Source organism: Phyllostomus discolor, chromosome 9 (genome assembly GCF_004126475.2).
Source record: "Phyllostomus discolor isolate MPI-MPIP mPhyDis1 chromosome 9, mPhyDis1.pri.v3, whole genome shotgun sequence".
NCBI classification, from domain to species: Eukaryota; Metazoa; Chordata; class Mammalia; order Chiroptera; family Phyllostomidae; genus Phyllostomus; species Phyllostomus discolor.
This window is the reverse complement of record NC_040911.2, coordinates 429,289-451,624: the sequence shown is the minus strand read 5'-3', so window position 1 is coordinate 451,624 and position 22,336 is coordinate 429,289. Positions and strand designations below refer to the sequence as shown.

At 53.1% G+C, this 22,336-nt stretch overlaps 1 protein-coding gene and 1 long non-coding RNA gene across 2 annotated transcripts in view; one reads left to right on the top strand and one right to left on the bottom strand.

Annotated features, from left to right (window-relative positions):
* Positions 1 to 22,336, top strand: part of ATP9B (ATPase phospholipid transporting 9B (putative)) — a 100,934-nt gene that overhangs the window by 41,721 nt on the left and 36,877 nt on the right. The window contains 2 exon segments of the mRNA XM_028524805.2: positions 2,062 to 2,138; positions 19,725 to 19,885. Coding sequence (XP_028380606.1) covers positions 2,062 to 2,138; positions 19,725 to 19,885 — 238 coding nt within the window.
* Positions 3,622 to 14,336, bottom strand: LOC118496923. The gene is made up of 3 exons (XR_004899478.1): positions 14,325 to 14,336; positions 3,890 to 3,893; positions 3,622 to 3,834 (listed from the first exon to the last, which is right to left on the bottom strand). It is a non-coding gene; the product is annotated as an uncharacterized LOC118496923 (long non-coding RNA).

Here is a 22,336-nt window from a genome sequence, read left to right as displayed (position 1 = left end):
GCCGTCAGCTGGGCTCCAGGACAGGCTGCGGCCACCGGGGCTGGCACTGCTGCGGGGCGTGGCTGGGCCGTACCTGGGATCGGCCAAACCCGTGGCTTGACAGCTGTCTGTCAGCCAGTCTGTGTGTCTCCCCACAACATCTCGTTCTTCTCACACACACCCTTTCCTTCAGTCTGATGAGTATGTTGTTTTGTTGCCCGTCACGTCCCATCTCTCAGATTTACAGGCAACCCCTTTCCGTATGCCTCTCTGTCACATGTTCAGCTAACTCGGCCTTCCAGCCTGTAAATACGTGCCCTTTGTCAGAGGCGGTGGAGGGTATTTCAGATGCGCCGCCCCGACTGCAGAGGCCTTCGTCATGAGACTGCGTGGTTCCGACTGCAGCGGGCCGTCCTCCCGGGGAGAGTCCCGGGGAGAGCCCGGGAGTGCCTTCACCAGCCGTGGGGCGGTCGGGCGCCGGAGACGGCCGGGGCACCCTGGTTAGCACGCGGCACCGGACTCGGCCTGCGTCCATCTGCGTGCAGTGCCTCCTGGCCGTCCTGCCGGCCCTCAGACCCCCCGTGGGACCCTGGGCAGTGTCCCGGCAGCGTGGGCCCCGTGCTGCTCCTCCACTGCCTGCTGTCGGGCAGTGGCCTCAGTAGTTTCCAAGCCTCCTCTAGAAGACAAGACTTGTTTGTTCACTGACCTTGGGAACACTTTAATTTTGTAGGTTTCCTTGGTCTATTTTTATACTTACGTTAGTGACACTTTTACACTTTGATGAAGTTAAACTTGATTGGCAGGTTAAGAAAGTGTTGAAACTGTCGGATCACTACGTATGGAATGCCCTCCTGCGTGCCGAGTGCAGCCTGCAGGCCTGGGCCGCTCACCGGGGCGGGGTGCAGGAGAGCGCCCCCCAGGGGCTGGGGCAGGCAGGAGCCCAGGGGAGTCGGGCCTCTCGGCCTCCCCAGGGCCACACATTTTACAGAGGCGGCGCGGGGGGGGGGGGGGGGGGGTGTGAACTCTGAAACAGAAAGGTATGTGTGGCCCCTGCAAATGGCACTGCCGGGCAGGACCCTGGGCACTCGGGGGAGCTGGCCACCAGGGACCAGTGGGAGGCGGAGCCGTCACTGCCACTGTGCTGTGTGTCCAGGACCTGCCGCCACACTTCCTCGGTGGTCCTGGCTGACGACTCCGTAAGGACCACCCTGAGTTAATGTGACATCGGAGTGTAGTTGTTGTAGCCAATTCTGCACTGGCTGAGGATGATCTTCCTCACCTTCGTCATAGCTCTTACCTTCAGGACTTGCAGAGTGGGGGCTGGGAACAGCGCCAGCTGCGGCTCCAGAGACAGATGTCCCGCCTCCCCTTGGCCCTGCAGAGGCGCAGCCTCTGCACCCGTGTAGTTTGTGGGTTATCCCCGGGGTGTTTCACGATTCTTCTGTCTGAAGTTTGGCAGTCCACAGAATTACCGTTTTTCTTGGCGTGTTCAGTTAGAAGACCAGACTTTCAGGAGACGTGACTAGAGGAGACCGACAGGGTCTAACTTCTAACTCGAATGTTTCTGACACTGTCTCCCTCACTGTTCTGACTGTGTGTGTGCCGACCCCTCAGCAGGGGCGCTGAGACCTACGGCTTCGGCCCCCGCAGTGAAAGTGCCCTGCGGGCTCTCGTTCAGGGGCCCCGGCTGAGCTGCCAGCCGTGCGGTTTGAGGGCCCCACGACGACTCTGGCCAGTGTGGAAGGTGGCCTCTCGCCCCTCAACTTCAGGGTCAGAGTTGCCGTCTCAGCGGCTGCCGACTGGCAGACGAGCCCCCCTTCCGGCCTTCAGAGGACGTGTGACCGTGTCCGGACACTGCGTGTGGGCGAACTTGTGTTGCTGTAGGAGCTGCTGCAGTGTTTCAAAGCTTATTTTAAAAGTTGAGATTAGGTTTTCTTTAATCAAATTAAATACACTGCTGGGTAAACTTGTATGAAGTTAAGTGGTATGATGGCATTTTCCGTCGAAAGTGTCGATCAGAAAGCATTACCTCTGTGCTCGCCTTGAAGTGCCTTTGTAAGGACCGCTCTCGTGTTTTCGCAGGTACTGTGATAGGTGTTGTCATTTATACTGGGAGAGAGACTCGGAGTGTCATGAACACGTCCAACCCCAAAAATAAGGTAGGCTAGACGGGGGCGGCCCCCTCCCTGACCGCGCCCTTCCTCCCGGGGAGGAAGTCCACGTGGCTCCGCTCAGCCCACTGGTCGCAGCGCCGCGCAGAGCTGTGGGGGGGCGCCGCGTGGGCGCACGGAGACACTTCCCCGAGTACCTTTTCTCGATCAATCAGAATCGCACGTGTCCCTTAAATTTTCATTGTTGGATATGTAATTTGCCCATAATTGGACAGTTAATTGTACTGTCCAATTGTTGATTGGACAATTGGACAATTGTTGATTGGAATTGTTGATTTTTCTTCAATGTCTTTAACAACTTGCACCTTATTTTATGTTGATGATTCATTTTAAAAGAAAGGAATCTATATGAATGTTTATAGAGTATTTAGTTTGATGGTGTTATGTTGTTCCCTAGTTTTGTGTAAGTTACTTCCGTTTTTAGAAGAAGTATATTAGAAACCAGATTTTAGTTTTAAAGACTGCTTGATTGTATTTATAAATTGATTATATTCGTGTTATCATCCTAAAATTGTTATTTATCCAGTCAAGGTGTATGTAAGGTAAGCATTCGAGGTTGTTTAGATGAACTTTCTCCGGTCGGTGGCTGCAGGTAAGGGCTCTGGCCCTGGAGCTGGACCGCCTGGCCGTAGCCTAGGCACTGCCGCCGACCAGCTCTTCCACTCCGGGCTTGTGGCTGAACCCTGTGTCCCCCTGCACCGTAGAGGCCACCTGACATCACCATCTTTCTGTAGAAGGGAATGGGAAGTGTGACGAGTGCCACAGGCTCTGGGCCCGGCCCCCCTGCCGGTCGGAAAGTGCTCGCTGAGGTAGCCCTCGTGCCAGGTCCTGGGCCGAGCCGCCGCACTGCTCCACCCTCCCTTCTTCTTCCAGCCGCCGGTTTTCGAAATGGCTTCTAGGTTTCCTTGTGGCTGGCAGAATGCACCTTGTGACAGGAAGGCCCCTCTGAAGTTTGCACACCTGGATTTAAGTCCTCCCTTTGCCACTCGACAGCCTCGCACCTGCAGACCTGCTCCTCCAGTGGCCAGTGCCTTTCATGTGCTTGCTCAGCCCCTGGGGCCCCCATCCTGACAGGAGTCGTGGGAGCAGGGACAGGCTGTCTGTCTGGGATGCCCCAGCCTTTCCGCTGGGGCCCTGAGGCTGTCCGACCTCCCACTGGTGGCGCTGAGCGCCCCCAGGACTAGCCCTGGGGCTTCATACACTGACCTCCCGGGCTGAGCAGGCGGGTGGTGCGATTTGAGTATTTTAGGTTGCTTCATAAAACGACATATTTTTAAACTTGGCATTCTCTTCGGCTGATGTGCCAAGCCTTCTTTTCTTCAGTTCTCTTTTTTAAGATTTTATTTGTTTTTAGAGAGAGGGGAGGGGGGGAGGGAAAGAGGGAGAGAACCATCAATGTGTTGTTGCCTCTTGTGCACCCCCTACTGGGGACTTGGCTTGCAACCCAGGCATGTGCCCTGATTGGGAATCAAACTGGCGACCCTTTGGATCAAAGGCCAGTGCTCAATCCACTGAGCCAAACCGGCAAGGGCTCTACCTGCCTTTTAAAAGAAAACGTCAAACAGAAAAATATGATTATTCATATACCTAAAACTGGAGTGAACAGCTATTGTTCCACTTTATTCCAAGGGTGCATTTTTCTCTGGCTGCTGCCATAGCTGCGTGTCCTGCTCTGTGACTCCTGCTCTGCGCCACAACGACCTGAGGCGCACAGAGGGTCAGAGTTCGTCCCTTTAGACTGGCCTTTGAAATCGGACCTTGAAACCCAGCTTGCTAATGTTAGATCATCAGGATGTGCTCCACTCACACTGCAGAAGTTTATCAGAGTGCTTCTGTAAGAGGGGGTGTGCTCCATCCTGACTCGGGGATGGGAAGGGGGATGGGAAGGGTGTGGGAACGCCCTGCAGTGGGAGGGAGCGTTCTGGGGGGGGGCCGGGGGCGGGGAGGGGGTGCTTGGAGCCCTTCTCCAGGTGAGTGCTCTCCCCTCCCGTGCCCTGGGGCAGACGTGAAGCAGGGAGGTGGGTCTACACCAACGTGAAGATCTTGTTTTAGAACTTTGAACAAATCAAAAGTTTTTATTAGTAAGACATTACTTTTACAGTAATATTTGGTGAAAGTTTAAATTATAAGGAGTGCAGCTTGGGTAATGGACTGCTTTATAAACTGGGCTCGAGATATGTTTAATAAGATGACACTTGATTCCATTTAAGAGGAAAAAAACTCCTGCGGAAGGTTAGGAAGAATCCATTGTGACAGGCTGCCATTTCCACGCCACTCATAACAGTAAGTGGCTCGGAGCCGGAGCGGCGGGATGAAACGGCAACGCAAATTGCTGCAAGCGGTTATTGCGGTCCCTCGGGCACATCGGTTTGTGTTCCTAATAAAACGACACTCAGGCGTCTCGTGACAGGCGGACGGGCTGCTTGCCATTGTGTGAGTCGAGGCTGGGTGGCGAGGGCGTCTGCGGGGAACGGAACGCGGAGGGCCCGGCTCCGCGCGCTCCCAGGTGGGAGTGCCGAGGCCGTTGGCAGACGAGCTTCCTGTTCTGAAACGTCAGTCTGTTGATATTTCTTAGGTTGCGTTGGGTCCATTAAAATATTACAGTGCGGGCACTTTCTTTTGCCGGGGTTGCATGCAGGCACAGCACCCCTTAATTTTTTAAATAGTTTCCTTTTTGAATAGTAAATATTTTCAGCTTTAGACGCTGGTTCGGAGTGTGAGGCTCCTCTTGCTCAGTTGGAGTCTGTGCCAAAACGAGGCCGATGAGAGCCCCTCCCGCAGTCCGGGCCCGTGCACTGAAGGCTCGCCCCCTCCTGGCTGAGCAGCAGGGCTGGTGGTGTTCTGTTTGGACGGAGGAGAAAGGCAGGAGAGGGGGTGGCAGCCAGGGGGGCGTGGGGCACGGCGGCCGGCAGCACCCGGGCTCCTGGGTTCACCGGCTCCTCTCCTGGGAAGGTCTGATTTTCTCGACAGGCAGGAAGACACTGTCGGAGAACTGTAAAGAGCAGTCCTTTTTGGTTTATTCCTGTTTTTTAAACAAATCTATTAGACCACGAAAATGTATTCTTGCAAAACAGGTAAAGGAGAGGGATTATTTATATGAAAAGTTTGAGTTTAAAAAGCTTTCACCCTAGCACTTTTATTTATTTTTTAAAATATGGTTTATTGATTATGCTATTACAGTTGTCCCATTTCCCCCCCTCCACTCCCCTCCACCCTGCACACCCCCTCCCACCCACATCCTCCCCTTTAGTGCATGTCCATGGGTCATACATGTAAGTTCTTTGGCTTCTCCATTTCCTAAACTATTCTTACCCTCCCCAGGTCTATTTTCTACCCACCATCTATGCTACTTATTCTCCGTACCTTTTCCCCCTCTCCTCCCACTCCCCTATTGATAACCCTCCATGTGATCTCCATTTCTGTGGTTCTGTTCCTGTTCTAGTTGTTTTTTAGTTTGTTTTTGTTTTAGGTGTGGTTATTAATAATTGTGAGTTTACTATCATTTTACTGTACATGTTTTTTAACTTCTTTTTCTTAGATAAGTCCCTTTAACATTTCATAAAATAAAGGCTTGGTGATGATGAACTCCTTTAACTTGACCTTATCTGAGAAGCACTTGATCTGCCCTTCTATTCTAAATGAGAGCTTTGCTGGATAGAGTAATCTGAGATATAGGTCCTTGTCTTTCATGACTTGGAATACCTCTTTCCAGCCCCTTCTTGCCTGTAAAGCCTCTTATGAGAAATCAGCTGACAGTCTGATGGGAACTCCTTCGTAGGTAACTGTCTCCTTATCTCCTGCTGCTTCTAGGATTCTCTCCTTCATTTTTACCTTGGCTAATGTAATTATTACGTGCCTTGGTGTGTTTCTTCTTGGGTTCAACTTCTTTGGGACTCTCTGAGCTTCCTGAACTTCCTGGAAGTCTATTTCCTTTGCCAGATTGGGGAAGTTCTCCTTCATTATTTGTTCAAATAACTTTTCAATTTCTTGCTCTTCCTCTTCCCCTTCTGGCACCCCTATAATTCGGATGTTAGAATGTTTAAAGCTGTCCTGGAGGTTCCTAAGCTTCTCCTCGTTTCTTTAAATTCTTATTTCTCCATTCTTTTCTGTTTGGTTGTTTCTTTCTTCCTTCTAGTCTACTCCATTGATTTGAGTCCCAGTTTTCTTCCCATCACTGTTGGTTCCCTGCGTATTTTCCTTCATTTCACTTAGCGTAGCCTTCATTTTTTCACCTAATTAGCAACCAAATTGAACCAATTCTGTGAGCATCCTGATCACCAGTGCTTTGAACTGTGCATCTGATAGGTTGGATATCTCTTTGTCACTTGGTTGTATTTTCTGTGGAACTTTGATCTGTTCTTCCATTTGGGCCATTTTTTTTTTTTTTTGTCTTGTTGCTCCTGTTACTTATGAGGGGCAGAGCCTTAGGCGCTCACCAGGGCGGGGCAACCCCGTCGCTGGGTTGTGACGCTGTATGTGGGGGCGGGGTCCACGAGGGAACAATGGCGCCTGCTCCTCTCCCTGTCGGACTTCAGTCCCTTCCGCTGCTTCCCCAAGCAAACTGGGCCCTTCTGGTGCTGATTCCCGTATGGGTGGGCTTGTCCACGCTCTAGGACCCCGTGGGTCTCTCCAAGGAACTCTCCTGTGAGGCTGGGAGTCTCTCCCTCGGCCTCAGCCCCCACAGGTGTTCTCAGTCAGTGCCCCGGGGCTCTGTTTCCCAGCACTGGGACCCTGGGTTGTGCTCAGTGCCTTGCTTCACAGTCGCTGCCTCGCTGGGTCTGCCGCTTGCCACCCCACGCCCAGGGTCCGCCCACTGCGGTCTTGCACGCCCAGGATGCCTTACACCCTGGTCCCACTGCTCTTTGTGCCTCGACCCCTCTCGGCCCGGCCGCCCCTCCTACCGGTCTCGATGAACGTGTCTATTCGAACTGTGTGGTTGTCCGACTTCCATACAGTTCAGTTTTCTGTCAGTTCTGGTTGTTACTCTGTTTCTAAATTGTCGGTGTCCCTGTCTTGGTTGTGCGAGGAGGCGCAGTGTGTCTACCTACACCTCCATCTTGGCCGGAAGTCTCCAGTAGTTTGTTTTTTTATTACAATTACAAGAATTGTTTCATAGCCGTAAGATATAGTCTGAAACACACAATACAGAGAACAGAATTTTCACAGGGGATTCATTTAATATGTTTTAAATTCCAGACAATGTAAAGAAAAATGGCTGCTCCCAAGGGTTAATTTCCATGGAAGATGAGGTGTGTGCCCGCACTCGGGGTGGCCATGGCAGCAGTGGGGCGGCTGCGGGCTCCGGGCTGGAGGGGAACGTCGGGGGCTGCGGTGCGGGCCTCCCTGGCGGCCCACCGGCAGTCAGCTCGTGCTCGAGGTGCTCTGTGGAGCGCAGCGCTGTGGGCAGGGTCCTGACAGCTTTGGAAACAGTTGTGGTTGCTGATGAACTGAAGCCAAAGAGGTGGATGTGCGTGCTTGGACACGCTCAGGTTCCCGAGCTCCCGGCACCGCTGCACTTCCACGCCCTTGAGTCGGGCGGGGCCGCAGGCTGTGGCCCGGTCTGCTCCCTGGGAGTCGGGGCGCCGCGGGGGGAGCGAGGTGCACGCTGCTCGGGAAGGACGCCCCGCGTCCAGGTGTTCAGAGCAGCGAGGGCAAGCTAGTCATCCCCCCCCAGAGTGGCTGCAGGCTGCTCGGGACGTGCAGCAGGGAGCGCGTGGCGGCTGCTCTGCGGATGCCCCCGCGGCAGGTGCTCGGGGCCCACGGGGCGGGGCTCGGCGGCCCTCCTGTCACGCCGCGAGGGCACCGCAGCGCCCGCCGGTGACCTGCTGCCCAGCCCTGGTGGGTCTGCGGCCGTGTGCGTGCAGCTCGCGCTGTAGCCCAGACCGGCTTCGCTGTGCCGGGCCTCTCGCTGCTGCTGCTTCCGCGCGGCGGGTTCCGCGAGGACAGGCTCAGGCTGGGCGCGCGTTCTGGGTGTGGCTCTTCCTCGAGCTCCGGAGGGAGGGACGCCGGGTGTGACGCGTGCTCCTCCTCCTCCGGCTCGGGGAACTCGGGGTTCTCGACACGGAGAAGACCTGGACGTGGGCCTGCCTGTCCCTCGGGGCGTGTCGCTGGCGCGGGAGCAGGTCCCGTTAAAGCAGACGCGACCCTTGTCGCCCGGGGACCGACAGGTGTGGGGGGAGATGGACCCTGGCGCACACCTGGGGGTGCTGGCAGCAGGCGGGGAGCGCAGCCCGAGGAGGGCGGCACAGGGCGCCCCAGGAAGTGGCCTGTGGGGGCCTCCACCCGGGAAGCCAGCAGCGCACTTTGGGGTGCGGGTCACTCACATCCGAAACACTCATTCCTGGTTGTGACGCGCTCCCTGGGATGCGGTCACACGACATCCGTGAAACGGAGCGTCCGGGACTCGTTCCGCAGACACAGAGGCGCACTTCGCACGCCGAGGCTTGTGTCCTGTGCCGGGGACACTGCCCCGCCCGGCCCCCGGGGCGCTCCTGGCGCCAGCAGGTGGGGAGTTGCAGGGGGCACAGCTCCGTGCCCCCGGCCACGCTGGCTTCGTGGGGCAGAGGCCGTGCCTCGGAAACAGGGGCCCCACGGGGCCCCCCGGAGTCAGGGTCCGAGGACCGGGGCCCACGCCGGGGCAGGGGGTGCACGAGGGGTCTGAGGCGGGAGTCGGGACCAGAAGCCCCTGTGGCCCTGACCTCGAGGGCGGCTGGGTGCCCTCAGCTGGGCAGTCTCCGGAGCTGCCGGGACGTCGGCCGCAGGGGGCGGAGGAGAGCAAGGGGCGACCGAGGGGACCTGGACGGTCCTCCTGAGGTTGGGCTGGTCCGCGGCGAGCCCATCCGGGACCCTCAGGGCTGCCCGACCGAGGGAGTGGGAGCTGGCGGGAGCCCCGGCCCGAGCTCGCGTGCAGGCACCGGGGCAGGTAGGGCGGGGAGTGGGGCCCCCCTCCACACACCCACCCACCCCCCTGCACTGGCCCAGCAGACCAGAACGGGGCCCCCTGGTGGCGACAGGAGGCCAGCACAGAACGGCCCTGACACACCTGGGGGAGTGGGAAGCGTTCGGTCGGAAGTGGCTGGGTCGTGGGGGTCAGAAGAGAACCAGTTACGCACAAGTTAAACCCCAGAGGGAGCCGCTCCACGTGAGTGAGTGGCGTGGGATTCACCTCGTGGAAGGAAACTGGTGACGCATCTTTGTGCGTCTGTCTGAAGCCTTTTCTGACGCCAGCTCCCGACTGGGGCCAGCCCACAGGGTCGGGTGGCGCAGCCGCTGCCTCCCTGCCCCCCCGCCGGCCCTGGGACCCCCTTGAGGAGGCTCCGCGCCCCCCGCTGACCCGGCCGCCCTCGGTCCCCGCCGCGGCCAGAGCCTTCCTTGTGGCTCTCTCGCGTCAGCCACAAGCAACGGTCTTCGTGGGGGGGGGGGGACCTGTTGCGTGTTGTTTGCCCCGAGACGGTTCCCTGATTACGGAACCTGCTCCCCTTCAGTTCAGGGCGGCCTCCCCGTTGTGCCGGGGCCCGCCGGTGTCCCCCAGCCAGCCCGCGTGATCGCATCTGGAGTGAGTGTCTCCGAGGGCTTCAGCCACCGGGGCTGCGGCCCAGCCGCTGTCTCCTGGAGGATGGGTAATTAATGGGCGTCTGAGAGCTCGTGAGTGTGGTGCCGCCTCACACCGGCTCCCGTGCGGACGCCGTGCGGGCTCCCGGTGACCCTGAGCTGCCATCTGGTGCAGAGCCGGCGCTGCTGTCATCTGCTGCTAATTGCTGTCACCTGCACACCCAGTCCTCCGGCGGAGGCCTGGGAAAGGGGACTGCAGGCTGTTGGCCTCTCAGTGGAAGTGTTTGGGTTCGTTTGCACTTTAACACACGAGGTGTGGAAGACGGTGACCATTTGTGAAGGTTACTAGTTCACTAAATCCAAGTGTTTTGTCTCTTTTATGATTTGTTTTCATGGTTCCAGCAGTTAGTGGCCCATGAGGGCCCGAAGGTCACCCCACATCTCCCAGACGACCCCGTGCATGGACGAGCGTGCGTCGGGGCCGGGGCCCCTGGCGCCACGCTCGTAGATCTCACTCGTAACTCGGAGGTCGAGAAGGCTGCCCCGGTTGGAGGCTGCGCGGTGCCCTGTGGCACTGGCACAGCTGATAACCGTGGACGGGAAAGATGTGTATATCAAATAGTTTACCAAATGAAGCCAGCTGTGTTTCCCTACAGACTGCGGCTTCCTGACATGCATCATTAAACCTGATTAGCTGCTTCCTTTTACAAAGATTCTTGCAGTCCTGAACGCTGCATATTAACATTTTCTGCCCCTCCAACTGGAAATGATTTGCTTTATTGCAGAGTGTCAACTTGCTCTAGTTTCTGACGCGTTCTAATTGGTACTTCAGAGTATAATCATCGGGAGATACCACGCCACGCATTTCTTTATTTGGAAATTAATACAGACCTTTTCACTTTATCTGTCAATCTGGGCAACTTTTCACAATTCCCAACTCTTGGGATTGCTTACAAGCCATTAAGTATGAAATGGTTCATAAAATGTCTTTGAAGACATAAAGTAACACAAAAATTTTAGATGGTTTAAAATACTGTTACATTTTGCCAAGATACCAGTAATAAACCTCTTTAAAGATAGTTTTAATAATACAAAGCAAGATGAAAAGTTTATTCAACCCTATTATGTTTATCATTTAAACTCTTCTGGAAAGCTGCAAAATTCTGTTTTTGTTACAAAACAAAAGGATGCACATCATGAGAACCACGGATCCTGAAAACCAAAATGGATGCAGTTTCCATCCTGCTCGGTGCTTCCTGCCGTTCTGCCGGAACTCCCTGAACGTGGCGGTGTTTGCTGCACCTGCCTTGGGTGCGCGGCTGCTTATGTGGGCGTGCGCTGGGGCAGGGCCTCATCGCTGTGTTCCAGGCAATAGCAACTCCACGGTGTTTCGCACCCTGGCCAGCATGTGTGTGTCTCCACGTGTCTTCAGTGTGATCAGACACAGGTGACGCGCACTTTGTGTGAGGAAATGGCGCGGACCCGGCGACTGCCATGGAGATTCGGGTTCCGGTGAACCTCCTGGTGACGGGCCTCGTCAAGGCAGCTAATGACGCTTGATTTAAAAACACCGTCACGTGCCTTTGCGCAGTGATAGGTGCCAGGTATCGGGAGATTGGGGTGAGGACCTTATATGGTCCATAAATTCCCGCACATTTACTCAATAAACCACAGCACACCAAAGGCGATGGTGACACAGCACAGCCTTGGTGACACTTTGTGAGCTTCCTGGTCCAGGGCGGATTCTCGGGGAGCCACCCACAGGAAACGGATGTGGGGCACATGCTGAGCCAGAAGCCTGCCCACCAGGGCAATTACGAACTGCGGAATTTTCCGGCTAATTGTCCCCCACTGCGCCCCAAGATACTGTTACTCACTCAGAAGAGCGGATTCATAATGCCGTGTCTCACACTTGACCACAGCAGTCCTTAAAGGGCCCAGACCTGTGGCACCTGCCACATGAAAACAGCAGTAGCCACTGTTTAGTGAGTCCCCTCACACGGACCACGAACTACTTAGCATCTGCTGGCGCACCCCAGTTAGACGTGAGACGGCGGCGTTTTGAAACAAATCACCACACAGATTTCTGACTTTATTATAGAAACTCATCTGTGTCGTGACCTCTTATGAACAGAATCTAGGACTAGAAATTAAAGGTACGTTGTAAATTAGTGACATTCACTAATAAAAACGTAGCCATTCCCCTTTTCTGAAATTCGATCCACGCCGCTCCCGTTATAAACAAGTCTCCTGGGCAGTGGCCACACAGCCTCTCTGTGGGGAGGGCGCGCTCCAGGCCAGCCCCCTCTTCTGCGGCCCAGCCCTCTGACGTCGGGGGGCAGCAGCTCCGAGCCCTCCTGGGCCGCGGGGGCAGGGAACGCCGTCTCGGCCCTTTGGGGAGAACCCAGGGGACTCCCTGGGGGGAGGTGCCCCCTCCGCCCCGAGCTCCAGGCCCCGGCCCTGGAGGCCCCGGCTGTGCTCAGTGAGACCCCGGCGGAGCACCCGGCCCCCACGTTTCAGCAGCACAGCAGTGTTCTGACTGTGCGCACGTTACTTGAAAAGACAAGACCACTCCATCCAGTCACGTATTTTATGAATTACTTAAGGGAATATTTTAAGGACGTGTTTAAGGGTGTTTATAGAGCACACACAAGATCTCTAACAGGAAGGACTTGCCACGTTCCGGAGGAAACGCAGACACACGTGCACCTGCCCCCCAGAGGGAGGTGTGCGCCCGCTCGGCGGCCTGTCCGCCCCTTTCTCTCGCTGCGCCCGCTACAAATTCTGGGATTCGTCATGGAAGCCTTCCTTTAAAAACACCCGCACCGCTCAGGGGAATGATTGGGACGGTCTGTTTCTCACACTGCTGGGGATCGGAGGGTTCCCAGGGGTCTGGAGAAGCCCCGAGCGGCCCAAGTCCCCGGCCTGTCCCTGCGCACCTGGGCTCCCTACTTGCAGGTGGCCGGGATTCAGGAATATCTGTTAAAACATAATAAAAGTTACCAGTGTAAGTCACTTATGTAACTGAATTAAATCGAAACCCAAATCCAAACACCTGGCCTCAAGTGTCTCTCATATGAATGATACGGATGTGGGGGTTTCTGGTGTCGGGGGTCGCTTAGGTTAGCGTGGTCATTATTTTAAATGGGTGGGTCGTCTTGCAAAACCATTTAACATGGACAGCTTCCTACATTGTTACGACAGTAAGGTAAATGTACATGTATACACATGCGGGGTCTTGAAACCGTTAAGGGGAGCTGTTACCACAATTCCTGTGAGTTCAGAGATTTTCAGAGCCGCGGCTCTGTCCCTGTGGGGTGACCGCCTGTAGGACTGCGGGTGCCACGGCCTTCCACGCACTTCCGTGCAGGACAGTGGTTTTCACTCAGGATGTCCCCCCCCCCCCCGTATGTAATCGAGTGTACTGCTCTCTGAGACGTCTGTCTTGAATTTTGCATGAGAAAATAGATTTTTAGGGTTGCTCCTTTTGTTTAAAAAATGTCTTAAATATACTGAATTGGTGGAATTAGATCTAAGGTCCCCGTCACCAAAAGCAGGTTTTCACAATTTAGAAAAAAGAATCGTCAAACTTGAGCGCCCTCTGCTGGCCAAGCCACCCCATGTCACGTTTGCCTTGGCTTTCTTTTCCCAGCCTGAGAAATGCTACTGTAAAAACCACAACAAAATGCCGACACCAAACGTGACGATTGCAGTGACCTCGGACTGTATTCTGTAGAGTGCTGGAATGGTCGTTATTTGCATGGTTTGGTCTCCTCTCTGCCCCTACTTTTCAAGTCAGCTGTGTGCACTATTGTAAAATAGGATCAGGAGGACCGTGTGTCAGACAGTCGTGGGGTTTTCTTAATATTCAGTGCTGGGCTTTTTTTAAATGTTGTTTTTTTACTTAAAGATTTTATTTATTTCTAGAGGGAGGGGAAGGGAAGGAGAAAGAGAGGGAGAGAAACACCAGTGTGTGGTTGTCTCTTACCTGCCACCCACTGGGGACCTGGCCTGCAACCCAGGTACGTGCCCTGGACTAGGAATTCAACCAGCAACCCTTTGGTTCACAGGCTGGTGCTCAGTCCCCTGAGTCACACGAGCCAGGGCTCAGCGCTGGGTTTTAATGCCATTTGTGTACAGAGAGAACAAATTAAATTTCCACACACTTTTCACACTGTTTTGCATATTTGTGCATACTTATTTTTGTTTTAAATTTGGCTTTGTTGTGTCACAGTTGAGAATATTTGAAGTAATTTATAATAATTACTAAACAAAAAAGTAGGTTACCACTTTATTTTTACATCACTGTATTGTTTTAAACCTGATGACGTCTGGTACATTGGTGGTCCTCTGACAAAGGCTCAGACACCACCGAGAGGCCGTCAGACAGTGGCCGGCCTGATCAATTGTCCTGCTTGAACGTGAACGTGTGTGCAAAAGCCAGTCCGAGGGGGGGCTGTGTGAGCATGTTTATAGAAACGTGCTGTTTCATGGCACTTGGACAATTACGGGAAGTGTTCTGCTGCGTGGACACGTGTCCCAGTGAACACAGAGGCCCGTGTTGAAGTCCCCCAAGTGACCGGGACGGTGAGCAGGTTGAGGAGAGCCTCCCTGTGCGTCCACAGAGCCTCTTCAAACTTAGCAGGCGGTGTGTTTGCGAATTTGAGGAGTAATTTCGCCCACTAACGTGTGTGTTGCAGGCCGGCTGATGAAGGGTCTGGCAGCGCGCTGTCCTGAGTGTCCTGAGTGGGTGGGCAGGGCAGCACCACCCTTGCGTGAACCATTTCCCGTCCCCCCGGCTCTCACACTGACGTGGGGAGCAGCTTGCCCTCCTCGTTGAGCAGCTGTGCCTTGCGGTGACACGTCTTTGTTTGCGTAAAAATACAGCAGCTCCGTCTTCTTTCAAAATGCCAAGTGTTCAAAGAAAAAACATCTTAATAACTATATTGTAAGCAAGAAAAACCCTTAAGTGCTGAATGTAGACTAGTCTGGCAGAATTTGTCGGAAGGTAAAAATGTAGGGTATGAAATATTCTTTCAGATTAGACTTTAAAGTGTTGACTGTGTAAGTACGGACTTTGATTTTTTTAAATGAAGGTGATTTATTGCAGCATTAAGAATTGTCATACCAATACTTACTCAGGCAGCATTTAAAGGGCAGGTTATGGAGCCAGCAGCTGAGAACAGCTCAAAGCTACGCCTATTTCGCACATCACTGGGCGGAAAGGGCTCACGGCTCAGGCTCAGCTCACGTTGGGCCGCCTGCAGGCGGATCGGTGTGGGCCACACCGTGTGGTTCGTATCCCAAAAGGAGCCCATGCATAAACTGAAAAGGAGGGAAAAAGACGGTCTGGCATCACTTAAAAATACTTTTATTTTGAAAAAGTGGTTGCTCCAAGATTTAGGAGTTATTTGAAGGTCTTCAAGTTACTTATTTTTGTTGTGTTGCTGTTTAATATTCTAGTAAAGTGGAAAATAGAAGGCTGGTTTGCTTCAGGGACGTTTGAGAGGAGTCCTGTGCTTTGTGTAGGAGTTTCAGTCGCGTCGGAATGTGGCCCTGTGTCAGTTTGGAGTCCCGGTCCAAATTCTGCGTGGCAGCAGCCAATTCGCTGGTTGAGGGTAGCTCACCTGCTGAAAGGTAAATAGCCTTGGTGGCGATGCTATTTTCCCTGAATCATCTTTCATTACAACACCGTGCTGCTGCTGCTGTGTGGAGTCCTCCTGCGTGAATTAGCTGCTGGACTGGAGGCTCTTCTGGTTTTCAACTTGTCGTGTGTTTACAGGGAAAATGTAAGACAGAATAATAATACTCAGCTTTCTGTAAGAGTTTAAGTTGGCTTTCTGACATTTTGCATCTTATTTTGCTGTTCTAAAATGTTTTCGTGTAACAATTAGGTTAAGTGTGAGTTTTAAAGGAGTGGTAAAAGTATGTTGATGTTCACATGTTAATGTGCACGATGTTAATACCATAGGATCAGCAGCTAGGGGTGCGCGTGCCTGTGTCCCAGGTAGTGGTTCTGGGAAGTTTTATCACGTGAGACTTGGTTGCAGTTTGGTGTGCACATTGGTCCCCTGGGGACGTGGCAGCAGGGCCAGGCCCAGCCGAGACGGACGGGTGCTGGGTCCCAGATGCAAGGTGGGGTCTTATTTGTCCCCCGTGCGTCCAAACACTGGCCTGACCTTTCCTCGATTAGGGGGAGAATACCATATTTACCCTTTATTGTTGGTGCAAACCATTATTTTCCTGAGCGCCATTAGCTGTTTAAAACTTGGTACATAAATTAAAGAGGAGCTAAGTGGATTTGTGATCGCTGCCATTAGCGGCATTTTAGATTATACAGGCAATTATTGTGCTCATTATCCTAGAACAGCCCCTTTGCAGAACCATTGTCGTGTCTTAGACATTATGCACAAATTTTCCCTTAGAGATTAAAATTTCCAGTAGCGTATTTAATTTTGTTATCACAGTTGTTTCAAATAAAACAAATATTATGACAAGTAGAAGACAATTTGCTTTACTAAGAAATTACAACAAATATTGAAAATTACTTCCTAGTGTACTTAATTTACCTTTCCTTATACAATCATAATTACTTCAAGTGATTATTAATATATTTTATGGGTGGAAAGGTTCTGCAGTCATAACAAAAGATATCTGGTCTGTTCAGTGTTCCAGGAAATATTTTAAAGAAGAGGTTCACGTGAAAACCCAAGTTACCACCACCTGTACAGAATCTGTAACTTTATAAGTTCACTAATTTTTATATTGAGTAGTTTCCAAGAGTCTAGATTGCATTTTAGATGATTTGAAGAAACTTTAAAAGGTGTTTTAGGGAAATGAGTATAAAAATTAACTACTAACTGAAAGTTGACTTTAAAAAACATGAGCTGAAATGTATCTACTTCTCACTGTTTGTCAGAGCTGGCGAGAAAGATGAAGACCACGGACGTGCTGTAGCTTGGTTGCAGTTACGTTCCGGGGAAGACCCGCCCCGGCTCAGAATAGGCTCCGTGCAGGGACGCAGGGACCGTGGGAGGGCAGGGCTGGGTCTTGCCTGGCACGGCCCCCACGGCGGCCAGTGTGCGGGTGCTCGCACCGGCGTGTCCGCGTGTCCACGCGCCGCTGCCCCTGGACTGGCAGCCGCTGTGCGCGTTTCCAGAGGGAACGCTGTGCCGGCTCCTGGCTGCTCTGTCCCTGCACTCCCGCTTTCACGGCTCTGATGCCGGGAAAGTGTGCGGCACTGGGTATACGTTCTGCAAGACAGTGATCCTTTATTTTATTACAGAAAGAAGACCAACTCTGGAAGGCCCGATTAAATCATTCCTTTCACTTTTTAATGGGATTTGGATGAATAGAGTAAAATATGCACTTTGCATTCATTGATAGCATCTTTAGGTCGAGGTAATTGAGTCTTTTTTCCTGACTGAATGAGTAATGACTTCATCCGACCCTCAGCGGGCCTGAGACTTGGGCCGCCTTTGTCACAGCGGCAGGAGCCAGGCTTTGAAACATGCTCTACTTCCCTGCCTTAATTTTTCTTCATTTTAATCCAAAACCCCATTTTTCTCCATAATTCAAGCATAAACTATGTAGTAGTTGAAGGGGCGGAAATGGCAAGGTGTTTGTCCTTGCCGCGCCGCTTTGTGAGCAGGGCTGATCCGTGGGCTGCCGAGGGCCCCGCCGCCGCCGTGGGCCCCCGCCCGCGGGTACCGGCTGGGGCGGCTGCCAGCAGGCAATCCAGAGAGTGCGGTGGGCCTTCCTGCGGGGCGGGGGGCCCTGCTGAAAACTGAGGGGGCGGGCTTCACCGGCTGTCATGCCGACAGGCGGGGGAAGCGCCTGTGGACCCGGTAGTGAGGTTCCCCGTGCCCCGAGTCAGGAGTCTGCGCACGAAGTGACCCAGGAGACCACATCTCGCGGGCCTGGGGCTTCCTCTGCTGTCCCGCAGCGACCGGGGAGCAGGGGTGCGGGGCTCGGGGGTATGGCCTGTGGGGGCGGGGCCCGCACAGACCCACCCCCACCCGAGGAGTCCCCGCAGCTGCCAGGCCTGCGTGGGGACTCTGCAGGGCCAGCAGACCCCAGGCTGCAGGCGGACGTCCGTCACGGGGAGTCCCAGTGCCCACCCCCATTGTCCCTGCCCTGTGTTTCAAGGCCGCGATGTGCCCGCCAGCGGCAGGGCTGGTCGCCAGTCCTCAGAAGTGAGTCCGTGAGCTGGTTAGGGAGGAGGCCTTCTGTTCGGTGACTCTTTATAATAGTGTTTGTTGCTGGTGTTCATGTTATTTTTTCTGCTGGATTGGCTGTTTCCTGTGGGTAAGATCTCACAGTTTACCCATTTTTCATGACCTTTGAGTTTAGTGAAATTATATAGACATTTCCCTTTATTTGTGTGATGAATTTTCTTCACAACTAAATGGAATATGTGACAAAATTTTCTGTTTTCTCTCTAACTACAGGTTTGACATTCCCATGAGAGTTTGTGGCAAATATTAATCCAAAACATATGTAAACTAAATGCATGAAATGTGGAAGAGGCTAGCTTTTTATTGGCCAAAGTTTTGGATTTGCAAAAGTACTATAAAATAAAACAAGTTAACAGTTCAGTAATTCTCAAATTTTTTAAATCTAGTTTTTTAATCAAAGTTTTGAAATTTTGTTTTCTTTTTTAATTGCTCTTTTTTAAAATTCATACCAGAATCAGGAGAAACTCAGATGGCCTGACGTGAATGCCGTCTTCTGCTCGGGTCACACAAATCATGCGTGAGCAGCTGTGTGCAGGCGTGCTGTGCCCCCCGGCAGCCCCTGGGGAGCCCCCAGGCCAGGCCTCCCCAGGGCCTCTGTAAGCCGGGTGGTGCCAGCTTACAATGAGGAAAGTGAGGCCTAAAGAGTGTGAGGACATTCCCAGGGTCACTCGGTGTGTAAGCCAAGACTCAGGTCCACAGTTTTGATGATGATGAGGATGATGATGACATGCATCTAAGCTTACCTTCTGCCTGGAGCTCTGCATCATGTCACGGAACCCAAATCCTTGTTAGCAAGGCACTGCCTGAACCCGGTCCCTGCTCCCTCGGGCTGGGCAGCCAGGCCTCCTGGCCCAGCAGGGGGCCTGCCTCTTCCCTCTGCCTGGACTGCACACCTTCTCCACAGCCCAGGCCCCTCCACCGTGCACACTGCCTCGCGCGGTGGTCCTTCCAAGGTGACACTGAGCAAAGGGGAAGACTCCACCCGCGTTGCCGGAGCTCAGAGCGGGGGTTGTGCTCCTCAGAAGCGCGGTGTTCTCTCGGGGGGTGAAGTGGAAGGCGTTTGGGCCGCTGCTTCTACACAGAACACAACAAAAACTGACCTGAATCTCACTGACATAATTTTCACACCCCTTTTGCTCAGCTCGTCAGTGGTCCACAGAACGCACATGCGTGTGGTGTGCCTTCCTGGGAGACTCTCAAGTGTAGGATTTGTGCAAATCACAATACACAGTGTCTCATTGCAGCCTCGCTGCTCTATCTGTTGCTTTTCTTCTTAATTAGGAGTTCTTTGCAGAGAGGCTTTCGGCAGACAGGGATGGCAGACACCCCTTCCTGTTCTCGGGGGCCTGGAGCTGAAGGAAATCCGTGGGGCGGAGGGTGCGTGCAGCCTCGGTACCTGTCAGAGCGGTGCAGGGAAAACGTACACCCGCTCTCCCAAGAGCTGACCACACCCCCAGCTCTGCTGGGCCCATTGCGTCCTGTCTCGGGTGTTCCCACGAGCGGTCACACCACCACCACCACGCAGAGAAGCACCTGAGTCTCCGAGGCTGGACTCTCGGACTAGCACACCTGCCTGGACACGCCGTGGGAGCGTGACTTGTTCTCAGGAATCCTGCCTACCTCTGTCTCTGAGGGGCTTCCCGGGAGAAAACCAGAGTCAACACAGTTTTGCATTTCATCCTAATGAGGGCTGTTGCAAAAGACAACGTACAGGTGTCGTCGCTCGTGTCCAGATGTGTTGTTAGGAGCGTTATGCTTCTGCCCTAATTCCCTGTTTCCCTTTCAGGTGGGCTTGTTGGACACTGAGCTCAATCAGCTGACCAAAGCGCTGTTTCTGGCTCTGGTTGCCCTCTCGGTTGTCATGGTAACCTTACAAGGCTTTGCTGGGCCGTGGTATCGCAATCTTTTTCGGTTCCTCCTCCTCTTCTCCTACATCATCCCCATAAGGTAGGTGGAAGACTTACGGTGAAACAAATGTCTAGTTTAATTGCATGTGATTTCATGGAAATTTGAAATGGAAATTTGTTTCTCAACATGAAAGAAATTGTCCACACAAAGGTCAGAAGGAAGGAGTCCAGAGCTCTGCTGAATCCTTAGGAATCATTCCACAGAAAACAATGTGTAGGAGCCAGTTTTGTTAGAATAATCTAGAAATCTGATATCTTATCTTGTATGAATGTATTGATAATATAATCTTCAACAAGTGGGAGGAGAGACAAGACGTAAATCTGAATCTAATACAGCAGCTGTAGTTGACTGCTGACACACGTTTGTTTCCGGTGCCCTTGGGTCTGCACGCGGTCGCCGACATGTTCAGGTCCTCTGTATTCCAGAGACCGTGTACTGTGCCTGTCAAGTCCGATAAAACGCTGGGTGAGGCCGTCTTCTAAGCATGAGAGCCCATCTCACTCGAGACTGGGAGACATATAGTATCAGATGCTTTTCATCAAAGACTGATATTTACAATAAGTGTACGTTAGTCCATCTTAAAATATTTCCACAAAGGATATTTTTAAAAGATACCCTTAATATATACGTTTGGAAATTTCATGTGAATGAGCAGTTAAATCCTAGTAAGTCGTGCGCGAAGTGCGAATCCAGAATGGCAATCTTCTGTAACAGAAAACGGAGTAAAACCATGTGCAAGTATTAGGCACAGAGGTGGAAGCATGCCTTTTCATCTGCAGACCGCCGTTCTCCGTCCGTGTCACGGCTGAGTCTCCTCCTCCCCCCGCATCACGGTGAGGGCACTGTGGCGTCCCTGGGCCTCACGCACAGGTGTGCACACGCTTCCTGTCCCGCAGCTGCCGGGCTCTCCTGCACCTGTCTCCGCGGAGCAAACGTCTTTTCTCCGGTCTTGTTTCTCCTCACTGCTGCCGCTTCCGCCCGTTCTGCCACGTGTGTGATGTCGCCTTCGTGGCCGCATCACGGCACGACGCACGCAGAGGCCCGGGGAGAGCTCTGTGCCTCCCTCCTCCAGGGCCTTCCTCCCCGCACCCGGTGGGAGCCATTAAGCAGTGTGCACGCCTCTCGCGGTTTCTGAATGAAATACTTCATTTCTGTGCACTGTCTCCAATTTCTTTCTTCAGTAAAATGATAATATGAACAGACTTGACACTTTCCCCTTTACCAAAGTAACAAAGAATTGATTCCAGTTAGGACAGTTAATGCGTGAGCATTTTAAAACTAAAACTGATTTTCATTGTTTTATATTTGAAATATGTACGTTTGTACTAAAAATTAGACGAGACCTGATAACAACAGAAGGCCGGAAGCGTCATCTCACTGAGCCCTGAGCAGCCCTGCAGGGGCTCGCGGATGTGTGCACACCCTTCCACGCACGAGTGTGCGGGGGCCCGCGCAGGTGCACCAGCGCGAACACACCCTTTTTCAGGCTGAGAGTCTGTTTCCGTCCCGTGTTTCAGTCCACAGTCGAACGTCGGGGAGTCTGAGCGTGCGGAGACTCCCCAGACACGGCCGCCGCCCGGCGGCAGCGTGCCGGGGCGCACTCCACTGGGAGGCCGCCTCCTCCGGGGGGGGGGGGACGCAGGCTACGCCCCTGGGCGGGGGACGGGCGGCACACTCGGGAGCGGTTTACATGGGATTCAGCCACGCTTGTTTCCCTTTGCACAGTTTCCTGGAAATATGATGGATAATATATTCCAGTATTTGCTAAATATGCTTTCCAGTTTAACCAAAGATTTTAACATATTTTCTTGTTTTGCAAAGTGTGCAACTCTGGAAAGTGCTTTTTCCTCTACCGACCTAACACTCCTAAACAGCTTTTTAAATTTAAGAAAGTGAAGCTGTTTTTATAAGGTTTTTCGTTACAGAATAAAATGTTTGAGTCACCTGATAGAATTTACTTTGTCTTTCGTGTAAAATACGACAAGATTTAACTCTTGCTTTTCTAACTGACACGAAAGCACATTCCCCGAAGCATCTGTGTCCCTCGTGGCCAACGGCAGACTGACTGTGGGTTCTTCACAGGACATGTGGGCGCCCTCGGGCCGGAGCCCGCGGTTCCTTGTCTCTTTCATTTTCGCCCCTTTGCCTGTGCGAGTCCCTTGCGGCCCTGGCTGGTGCGGCTCCATGCACTGAGCTCCAGCCTTTGATCCAAAGGGTCGCAGGTTCAATCCCCAGTAGGGGCACAAGCCTGGGTTGTGGGTCAGGTCCCCAGCAGGCGGCGCACGAGAGGCAACACGATGTTTCTCTCCCCCTCTACCTCCCTCCCTCCTCCTCTCTCTGAAAATAATACATATAAAAAAAAAAAGTCCATTCACATCCCAGCCGTAAACACTGCCTCATCCATGCGGGGTCAGAGTTTTTCACGCTCCAGTGCAGCCCCGTGGGTGACGAGCCTCGGCGGGGGCGTCTGGGTCTGGGGGCGGGCTCCAT